At 37.4% G+C, this 11,416-nt stretch overlaps 1 protein-coding gene across 1 annotated transcript; it reads right to left on the bottom strand.

Moving 5' to 3' along the window:
* Nucleotides 1-1,087: 1,087 nt before the first annotated feature.
* LOC109403414 (phenoloxidase-activating factor 2) lies at nucleotides 1,088-11,175 on the bottom strand. The gene is made up of 4 exons (XM_029857423.2): nucleotides 10,837-11,175; nucleotides 10,707-10,780; nucleotides 10,139-10,649; nucleotides 1,088-3,533 (listed from the first exon to the last, which is right to left on the bottom strand). Exons 1-4 carry the CDS (start codon nucleotides 10,915-10,917, stop codon nucleotides 2,985-2,987), a joined length of 1,215 nt encoding a protein of 404 aa, XP_029713283.2. The 5' UTR covers nucleotides 10,918-11,175; the 3' UTR covers nucleotides 1,088-2,984.
* Nucleotides 11,176-11,416: the final 241 nt, after the last annotated feature.

The raw sequence follows: 11,416 nt of genomic DNA, 5'->3' as shown, positions 1-11,416 counted from the left end.
ATGAGGTTTGAAGTTGAAAAACACTTTCGCATTTTTTCCTGCCGCATACTGTAGATATGTAGATTATTTTTTATCTATCACTAGCTTTCCAGCAAAGATGTCCGATTAACAAGATGGCCATGTGAGTGGGTTTTCTATACAAATCGTAGGAAACATGCCTAAAGTAAAGGAAATTTGATTGTTGTATCATGGAAACGGATTGAAGGACTATCTGTTTCATGAAGTTTGGATCAACTATTTTTTAACGACTATTAAAAAAGTTGGCTTGTCTTGAGTTGTGCCTTTTTCCGAAAAAAAATGTGAAAATGCTAAAATCTCGAGTTTCTCAACGAATTTCGGAACGGGTCTTTGTGAGATGAGAGTTAACATAGTCTTACATCATTTTCCTTCAACATCTAAAAAATGACAAATTTTGAGTTGTGCCTCTGTTGCAGGAAACCCACAATGTATGCAGTTTCTTTCCTCGACCGTATAAGATGACAGGGATGTACTGAAAAATACATTACATGTGAAGTGACTGTTGCAATACAGATTAGTTTCAATTGCTGGTGCTTTCGAATGCTCTGTTCTTGATTCTTCCGTCTTGCCGTATCTCGAGTCATCGTGTTTGTTGTGCATTAAACTGCAGGCATTCATTCCACATGGGCTCTTGATCTTACTTGCACCAACATGTTTCTGTAAGCACTATAACTGCTCTGAACAAAGAATTTGCAAAAAAATAAATGTATAAAAAGTTATGGAAAGAAAACTTTTTTTTCGGGTGTCACCCTATTTTTTTTTCTTGAAACAATAATAGGTATCTCTGAAACTATTAGAGATTGCGATATGGTTTCTTTAACAAAGTTGTTTAACCTTAACTTTTTAACTTTTTAGAACATTTTTTTTTATAAGAAAACCATTGATGAAATGTTTTATAGAATACTTAAAGATATCCATAAAGCCAGATTTTAAGAGTAAACAAAACTCTCTTATTTGTAAACTTTCTGGCATTCATTATTACCCCAATAAAACTGTTCAAGCTCCAACAGATGGCGATCCGTTCGATTAGTAACGACATCTGATGATGACAAAACAGAAACTGTGACTCTTCTAGGTTTATTGCGGTCATCATGAAAGTAAACTTGCTTTCGTTTAATTTTCGCTAATTATAGTCATCGCCATATTGTAGAATTAGCTAACGTGAATGGAAAATAGTTATTTTTGCCCAAATTACCAATGAATTGAAAGTTTGCCGCCATTTCCATAACATGCTTACATAAATAAATACTCTTAGCTGAGTTTTCTTGTGATTCGAGATAGTTTTCCTAAATTAACAAATTGATTTATTTCATTCCAAGATGAAAATAATCACCATTTTCGAAGCGCATTAACTTTATGTTTCTGCAATCCCCATATTCACGGTAAAATTGAATGCGCATAAGCCTACCAACACAATAACTACTGAAACATTACTTTGAAATAATCGCTTTCTACTTACGAATAATTTAAATTCCTGAACTTTACGTGCCATCCAAGAAGTTTTTATGCATCTTGAGCTGTCATAGTTTTTATTAAAAAAAAAAAAAAACAACGATCGTCATAACCTCTTTTCGAGAATGGAAAATTTTTCAACTAGGTTTTATGACGGGTTGATTGCTACTCTTAATGCCAACCTCTCCGAGAGTGGTCCACTTAGCCGGAAGATGCTCTTAAAGAGGTTATCAAGAGGTTTTGATGTATGATTCAGTTTTATTGCAAGTTTTATAAAATTGATCATGAAGATCTCTTATAGAGCCGAACAAAACTTAAAATGTTACTTGGGTAGTTGAATTTAGGTAGGGAAAGGTAGGGGAAAGGTAGGTAGGGAAACTGATTATTTTATCTGATTATTTATTATTTTATCTTTTTAAATACAACAAACGGAGCAAAATTTTGACAAGATCTTTTGGATATTTGGCCACTTCACACCATCAATGTGCGATTTTCAGTTCGGTTCGCGGTGACAGTTTGTGACAGGTCCTCCTTGACATTAAGTAGCACGCAATCGAAGCCAGCTGTCTCCTCTCTCTCAGATCTTAACCTCTTTTCGAGAATGCAAACATTTTCAACTAGGTTTTAAAACGATTTTATTGTTACTCTTAATGCTGTTTGCAAAACCTCTCCGAGAGTAGTCCACTTAGCCGGAAGAAGCTCTTAAAGAGGTTATCAAGAGGTTTTGATGTATAAATCAGTTTTATTGCAAGTTTTATAAAATTGATCATTAAGATCTCTTATAGAGCCGAACAAAACTTAAAATGCTACTTGGGATGGTCCCCGTCCCCTGTAGCTAAACCAGCTAAAGCGAGCTCGCTCCGGCGACGAATGATGAGCTCATCGTAATAGCTAAGTCGCTTAAATTGAACAGGGTTTCGGGCCCAGACGATACCCCAGACGTATTCAAAATTGCTATATCGGATGTACCTGATTGGTTCTACTGGTCAAACCCGGGACAGATCTTTCAAGCTTCAACACCACCGGGAAACTGTAGGAATGGATCATTCTGTCGAGGCTGATGCTGGTACATATCGAGGTGCTGATGGTCTATACCGAGAAACCAGATGACTCTGGACTCTCGGACGATTCTGATGAAAAATGGGAAGGTGAGCCGCAGTGATTCTGTTATGTGTTGTTGCACAGAAAAACCGACGTAACACCTAGTACAATTTTCGTGAAAATTCATCATCTAGTTCACATGGTGGACATGTTTCACGAAACACTGCTTTATGCAGATGGTGCTATGTAGTGGAAACGACAAAGCAAAGAACTTGTCGATTTGTCACATAATTTAAGTCCTTGTTCGGCTCTGGCTGTCATCAAAATTCATAAATCGCCACTAAAACTATTTTTCAATACGTTGTGCACTTAGTTGTCCATATTGCCATCTGAGACACAGAAAAAAACAATTCAATTTCATTTGCGTGTTTTGCAAATGAAAAGCAGCTATCTTCAACATCAATTACTTCAGCTCAGTCAAATAGATCTCCGTCCACCCTATGCTTTTGCAATTCTTGGTTTATCCATTCTGTGAACATACTATTCTTCGCGTAAACGCCGGGTACACCTGCCGTACCACATCCGATGCCCCACGAAACAATTCCTGCCTGGTAGAAGCGGGTCTCTGATCCGCTGAAGGGGCACATCAGCGGCGATCCTCCATCACCTGTACAGGTATCAATCCCGGCTTCACCACCAGCGCAAACGAACGAGTTATGCAATCGATAGTTTCCCTTCAGCCTCGTTCCTCGTAAAGCAGTCTGGCAGTCCGGATGTGAAACCATGGGTAGTTGCACTTTCTTCAAAATCACTTGGTACGAGTCGGAATCAAAGTTGGATTTGCCCCATCCGATTGCGTAGCAGTTTCTGTCGGTGAACGTTGCGCCTTGTGGAGGCAAACAGATCAGCTGAACGTTATCATCTGCTTGGAATGGGTGTTCTAGAACTAATAGGGCGACGTCGTTGAACAGCGTTGCTGAATTGTAGTTTGGCTGCACGATGATGCTGCGAACTTTTTGCTCCTGTTTAGGAAGTGGAAGCAGAAATCAGGCGTTAATGCGTTAGTTGTGAGGAACACTTTTGTTCAAGTCAGTTTTGGGGATGTTATATTATAGTAGCTTCGGGTTGAAATTAGAGCTCAATATATGAAAACAAACTTTAAGTATAACTTTAATAATTACTTGGAAAGTATGTTTTCAGGCAAAACTAATGAGGATAATATGACTAACGCTAGATAGCAATAGCTCTCGCTAGATAGCGAGATAGCAATCAAGTGTCTGGATCTCAAGATATGGTTGTGACCTTGGATGCAAGCTTAGAAAAATTTTATTGATTTGATCAAGATTCGACCAAAACTGAGCTATTCAGGAATAAAAAAATGTATAAAACGATTATTTTTACTGTAGGGAAGTAGTGAGGTCAGCTTTGGTCCTACTGATATGAATTCACCTTTTTCAACGTTCAAAAAAAAACGGTTTAACATTGCAATAGAGAAATTAGGAGGAGGGAGGATCAAAACTTGTCGGTTTGGCGTTACGCATTATATACGCCTAGCCATGAATCAATTAAGGCACAGACAAACAGACATAACGCCTAGAACATTTTTCGTGAACATCCATCGCTCAGTTCACACTACCATCACCTGATGGAAATGTTTAACGGAACACTGAGTTGTGCAATATCGTCATCAGACGGCGCTAGTGTAAAACGCCAAACGCAAAGAAAAACGATGCGCGCGCCTCTGGTTGTGAAAGTCACAACTATGCAGATTTCAAATAATCGTTAAAAGCGTGGTCGATGAAAATTTCGCAAGGGTTACGTCTGTTTGTCTGTGATTAAGGTATGATAGATAAGAGCGCAAAACGGTGCACAGTGGAAAAAAACAGTGCAAACCTACACTAAATTCTAGTTCTCACGAACGCATCCGGCTTTTCTAATGAACAAACCGGTTTTAGGCGTAAAATTGACTGGAGAATCGAATGGAAGTGTTTAAACAGACCGCACGGATCATTATCCTGCTCATTTTGCCCTAATTCCCCAATTTTTATTAACACCTATATGAAACTAGCTCTAAAACAATTATGAAACATGAATGCGGTTTGCCTTGAAGCAATTTTGTGAAGGATTAAGATGTAGAGAATCGATTTGAAGGGATTGCAGGGATCGCATGAATGTATTTATGCTTATTTTACCCTAAGTCCTCTCATATATAGAGTTTTGTATGAAATTAGCTCCATAACTCGCAAGGAATTTATGAGTAGTATGCTAAGAAGGCTTTTTTGTGAATTATGATACAAGGAATTGATGAGAAGTGATTGCAGTGACCGCGAGAATGTAGTTATGCTCATTTTACCCTAATTCCCCACATATATTGAGTTTTGCATCAAATTTGCTCCATAACTCGCAAGAAAGTTATGAGTGGTATGCTCTGAAGGGTTTCTTTAGTGGATGATGATACAAGGAATAGATTAGAAGTGATTGCAGTGTTTGCGCGAATTTTGTTATGTTCATTTTACCCTAATTCTCCATATATGTTAAGTTTTGTGTGATATTAGCACCATAACTCGCAAGGAAATTATGGTTGATATGCAAGAAAGGTTTTCTTTAGTGGAGTATGATACACGGTGATGAAAAAAGATTGCAGTGACCGCGTGAATATAATTATGCTCATTTTACCATAATTTCCCACATATATTGAGTTTTGCAATAAATTAGCTCTATATCTCATAAGAAACTTAAGGGTGGTATGCTATGGAGGGTTTCTTTAGTGAATTACTTATGAAACAAGGTATTGATTAGAAGTAATTGCAGTGACCACGTGAATGTCAGTATGCTCATTTTACCCTAATTCCCCACATATATTGAGTTTTGGATGAAATTAGCTATAAAACTCACAAGAAATGGGTGATATGTTCACAGAAAGAAATTCTGAAAACTAAACGTGACGTAAATATTGAAACGTTTAAATTTTCATTTCATTCGATTTCCCATAAAAGAATTTCTTGTAAGCAAAATTGTAAGCAAGTTCCATACTGCAGACAACCTGTAATTTTACAATCCGATGGAGAATTGTGGTGAAAGTGATGGAGGTCATTATGTTACAGCGAACTCAACGTAATAAGGCTGGTACAAATTTAATTTTCAATTTTTGTCCCCCCCCCCTTTAAACATTTTCGGCTGGATTTTGCATTAAGAGGGGGCAGTTAAAAAATATTTATCAAAATATCAGGCTTTGGTGAAAAATCTTTAACAAATCCGATGAGTTTTATATATTTTTCAGATTAATTGCTTTATTATTTTTGCCCCCCCTCTCCACCAGCTAAAGAGTGGTGGGACAAAAAGTGAAATAAATATTTGTAACGGCCTATTTTTAACTACACACTCAGATTCAAATTCGCTGTTCGGTAATTATTTTATAGGAAAAAATCGGTAAAGTGAAAAAATAACCGTTTTCCGGTAATTATCGTTCATTTTACAAGAGTTCGGTACTTTTCTTACCGATAGATTTGTGATTCAGTCAGCATCTGTCAAATATTACGAACTGTGAAATGGAGAGACATAAGAGAAAATCGAAATTTGTAGCAGCCTAATCAAATCTAATTAAATGGGAAGGAATCCCAGCAGGAATTTCTGAAAGAAGCCCTGAGATGTTCCGTAATCAGGAGGAGGCGAACTCTCTCCGGAGGTGTCAGCTTGAACCAGTCATCCCATGAGTACATTTCAGTAAGGCCCCACATTTGAATGCGAGGATTTTTTAGAAATGAAAAAAATCTTCAATAAAATCCCTGTACAAATCTTAATAAGTACATTTGAATGAATTTTTTTTTGTTTGTATTAATGTGTATTTTAACTTAGGAGCTAATTCTACACTTATTTGAATGAAGCTTTTGAGTAATATCCGGAGAAATTCCCGGCAAAATCTTGAAGGCATCCAAGAAGGAATGTCTTAAGAACTTTCTAGTGAAATTTCACGGCTGTATTTGGATGCCAAAGTGAACGATCCTTCCGTTGGTTCTGTTTCAATTACGTGACTTTATTCTCTCGAGAAATTACTGACTGAGTCGCTGGAAGTAATAATGCAGAAATCTCTGCAGGAGTTTCTGCCCGATTTTCTAGATGAATCAGTGCAGACATTTTTGGACATATTAATTTGAAAGTTTTCATTGAAATCCCTAGAACAATTCCTTAACAAACCTTTGTTGGAATTCCTGAAGAAATTCCTCAAGGAGTATCTGGAAAACTTTCTGAAGAAACCAGTGGAAAAATATTGAAGCATATTTGAAATAATTTCGGCTAAAATATAAACGACTCATAAAAAAGTGATCATTTTCCGTAACAAAATCAGAAATGGTCAATAAAGAAGTAGGGGCGGGAGCAATAATAAACAATAAAATTTCCATAAACAAATCAAAAAGTGCATAAATAAATCAAAATTTCCCATAAATAATTGATTTTCGAGCAATAAAAAACGTCGGAATTTCCACGAATAATTCAATAATTGCAATAAATAACTACATTTTTTCCACCAAAACAGTTAAAATTTTCCATAAATAAATCTGATTTTTCCATAAAAAATTTACAAATTCCAAATTGAAAAACATCAAAAAAGCAATTGAAAATTTAGTAATAAATAGGAACTGATGAGCAAGGTAAAAGTACCGGCTGAGCCATGCGGCGAAGCCGCATAGAGGATCGAGGAACTGAGGCGGCAGAAGGCCGCCGATGTTTCCGAAATCCGATGCGCCGTAACTGCGTCGATTCGGTTCTAGGCAATCCACAGATCCAAGAATTTGCCCGGTATAATGCGAACAGAGATGTTATCCCTTTTTTAAGTCCGAGGAGCGTTAGCGAGTTCGGACAGCAAGCGATTGTCTGTTAAATTGCACAATAGTTTCAGTCTTCCTATCATAGTTCATTTCATCTTTCTATCATAGTTCATTTTTGTTGGAAAAAATATAGTTTTTCATTGCAATTGTTGATTTATTTGTGGAAATTCTTACATTTTTTATTGCTAGAAAATCAATTATTTATGGGAAGTTTCGATTTATTTATGCGCTTTTTGAATTGTTTATGGAACTTTTCTAGTTTATTATTGCTTCCACCCCTAATTATTTATTGGTAATTTTCGAATTATTTATGGAAACTTTTTAATTTATTATGGGACGATTAATTGGCTGCCAATAATTTCTAAAAAAAAAAACCCTGTAGAAAACTCGAAAATCCCTTTAGAAATTTGCGTTTTTTTTTTCAAGCGAATCCTTAATAGAATCTCTAAAGTAATTCATGATGGAAATTTTTAAAGAACCCATTGTGCGGCTCCGTGGTCGTGCGGCTAGGGTCACCAAGCTCTTAGCCGCATCGTGCTGAGGAGCGCGGGTTCGATTCCCGCCGCAGCTGTCAGGAAAAATTTTCGGCTGTGCCACTGGGCGTTGCATGCTAGTCCGTTGTCTAGTGTCGTGTTTCCTTCAAAGAGCGAAAAGCTCACTGGAAGCATTGAACGTGTCCGTGTCTTTTAAGTCTACCCAATACAATGCTTGAAGAGGGAATATCTAAAGGAAGCCCGAGGGAAATTTCTTCAAGAATTACTGGAAAAATTTCTGAAAGAAAAAACCCGGAGGAGTTTCTCTACGAAAACCTTGATAGATTTTTAAACTGAATTTCTAGAGTAAGTTATGAAGGATTCTGTAGATTTATTTTGGAAGAAATCCAAATAAGCTATCCTTGGACTTGGAATCCTTGGATACATTTATGAAGGATTATCATAAGGAATGTTTGAACTAATCTGGAATATTTTCTAACGGATCTTCTGGAGTCTGTGGAAGATTTCCTAACGAAATTGGAGAAATTTCTGGAGGAACCTTCAAGTTTCTTAGCGAATCACTGAATGCATTTGTGCTGGAATCCGTGGAGGATTTCAGGAAAAAATTCTCGCTTAGATTCATAAAAAATCTATGGAAGTTTTTTAAGAAAGTTCATGGAAGTTTTTAGAGGATTTTTTTTTTAATTTCGGGAGAATTATGCCTGTTCAACGACGTAGGTTGAACTTGCTCGAAGTTGCTGCATCCCGCTCTTTCCCGTTTGATGACAAATGGGTAAGAGCAAGATGCAGCAACTTCGAGCAAGTTCAACCTGCGTCGTTGAACATGACTATTATGTTCATGGACGTTTAAAGAAGCTGATCGGAGAGCTTTTGGAGTCTTTGAACGTAAAGTTCTGCGAACAATACTCGGTGGTAAATTGCAGGACGGTATCTCTCGGCATCGCATGAACTACGAATTGTACCAAGTATTAAGCTGGTATGCCACGCACACCTTGGCGCTTTTGAGGAGGACTTAAGGACAGACTTGTTAGAATCCCAACATGGCCGCCACAATGGCCGATTTTGGCACCTACTCACGATTTTGAGGGCACAAATCTCTTCGTAAATAAAACCAGCGCACCTGAGCTTACAAGTGAGCAATAACAGAATAATAAAAATCATTGTTGTTTAAATCTTGCTTCTTGAGGTTTGTTCGTCTGAAATTCTCTGCACTGTTGAAGCGGAATGTCAAGACGTTTGTCCTTATGGATTCTTAACCGCGATTGGCTCAGGGCCGAAACCAGTGGAGGTGAATGCTTCATTCGGTGTCGACTCATCACTGCGAGTTGTAGCCCATCAAGTATCAAGTATCCAGTATCAAGGTAAGAGCGCTGACGAATTCGATTTTAATAATATACAAATTCATGATTAAGATTAACTGACACCTTTGGCATCTAGGTACCGTAATCCGGGGTCAAATTGATCACTTTAAAACAACTTTTGCGGATAACATTAGTGGAATTCCAAATATTGCAAAAAGAATTTCTGTAAAATCAGTACCCTGTGGATCTCCATGGAACCACTTGACAGAATTGTGTTCAACAAATTTAAACTGTAAGTTAAATAACTCCAAATATCATTAAATTGGAAATGCCACTTTGGGGCGAAATTGATCAGTATCCAATTAAGCATCGGCTGGAAAGGAAAATTTCCTTGTCCGCTTAATTTTGCCCTTCTAAAACCGAATAACGCGTTTAAAAGCTTACAACTAGTGAATTTATTACTTTAAATGCAAAATTTAATTTTTAAATTTCCCCCTTAAACGCCTACAGGTAGGCAATTTAATTTGAAATAAGTGATTTCTGTCACAATAAATGACTATTTCAACATAAAATGAACTTTTTTTTAACTATTTCATGTTCTTATTAGCTACATAACTTTCCAACCAAGGCTCCACAAAAATGTTAAAACAGAGAATTTAAGGGAAGTCCTATTAACAATGGATTGTTTAGTAGCCATGATTTCATCTAAATGAGTAATACATTGCAAATTTCTAAAAAAAATAAGGCAAAACTAACTTTTTCTAAAAAAATAAAATTCTACACTCATTTCTAGACATCTACGAACCAGATATCGTAAAATGTTTAAGATCATTACGACGCTTAAGAGTTCCTAGTATGGAATTACAATGTAGTACCCGAATGATCAATTTCACCCCGCTGATCAATTTGACCCCGGTTTACGGTACTTAAACCAAAAAAAAATACAATTTAGTTGCGTTGCATGCGATGAATTCTTATCGTGCATATCCCTAAATTGATCACTCACCTGGTATGGACGAACTTCATTTTCCGTTCTAGTGTCCCATTCACCAGCACGCACAGTGAGAGATCCAGCATCTTTCTGATGAACACAATGAGCAGCGGTAAGCACAACGTTTGGAGCGATCAGCGATCCTCCACAAATAAACGTTTGAGACATTTCGTCTAGCAACATTTGCGATTCCAGAAGTGCCACCATCCATGGAAATTCCGCAAATTCTGTTTCGTTGTGTCTGCCGTTGATGGTTCTGAAACCAACACCATCTGGATTTCGAAGCCCGCAGTCCAGGAATGTGGACCCGGAGGACCCGGGACCACCAGGACCACCAGGACCACCAGGACCACCAGGACCACCAGGACCACCAGGACCACCAGGACCACCAGGACCACCAGGACCACCAGGACCTCCAGGACCCGGAGCCGGCGATGGTGGTTGAGGATTATCGTCTATTATATCTTTTATATCACAACATACTTCTAAGTAGTGATCACATTCCCCTTCCACTTCGGCACCAATTCTTTAAAACAAAAATTTTGATTAGTATTAACACATTTTATTATGAAATTGAACCTACCTTAAGTCAAATATGTTTGTTCCTCCAAAATTACTCTGACATTTTGCAAACCCAACACATCTACCATCAGTACACTGTAATCAGAAAAATGACTAGCAAAATTCTTTTGTAATATTTTTGTTTATGTTACCTGACCGTGCACCAATGACACACATCCAAAAAATGCAACATTTAATAATGCTGCAGAAACTAACGAAAGATAAAACTTCATATTTACTCACAGATGGACACTGAGTTCGAGATAATTATGATACTGGCTGCAAAATAGTAAATAGGCTATTTTGTACCGAGCATAAAACTGCTTCTTCATGTGAACTGTGCAGACTGTAGAATGCCCCTTTATTTCGATGGACTAGGTATTAACCGCATTGGAAATTTCAATCGCACAATTCGTAAATGCTTCACGAGATGTCAGTAAAACAAATAATCAACCAATGCACAACACGGAACACTGAAATTGATAAGACGTGTGATCAGCCTCGGGATTCCCGCAGGGAAATATCGATTGACTGATGAAGCATTTGTGTGCCGGTGGCGGAAACCTTTGACATTTTCTTATCAAGAGGTTTCTCCCGGGACAGCAGCATTTTTTTAAATGTTTATAAAATTGACCTTCAACTGTCAACAATGCACATTGTAATTTATTTTGTAGACTGAGCATTTGTCTATTGTCGATGCTGCCGTTAGCAGCTATAAGTATTGGTAGATAC

Source organism: Aedes albopictus, chromosome 3 (genome assembly GCF_035046485.1).
Source record: "Aedes albopictus strain Foshan chromosome 3, AalbF5, whole genome shotgun sequence".
Taxonomy (NCBI): domain Eukaryota; kingdom Metazoa; phylum Arthropoda; class Insecta; order Diptera; family Culicidae; genus Aedes; species Aedes albopictus.
This window is presented reverse-complemented; position numbering and strand designations above follow the sequence as displayed.

Excerpts from the sequence above, each read along its gene's own strand:
- LOC109403414 (XM_029857423.2), bottom strand. The coding sequence starts at position 10,917 with ATGAAGTTTTATCTTTCGTTAGTTTCTGCAGCATTATTAAATGTTGCA. Across the intron at positions 10,781-10,836 it reads TGTCATTGGTGCACGGTCAG|TGTACTGATGGTAGATGTGT; the intron begins GTAACATAAACA and ends TTCTGATTACAG. Across the intron at positions 3,534-10,138 it reads ATGAAGTTCGTCCATACCAG|GAGCAAAAAGTTCGCAGCAT; the intron begins GTGAGTGATCAA and ends CTTCCTAAACAG.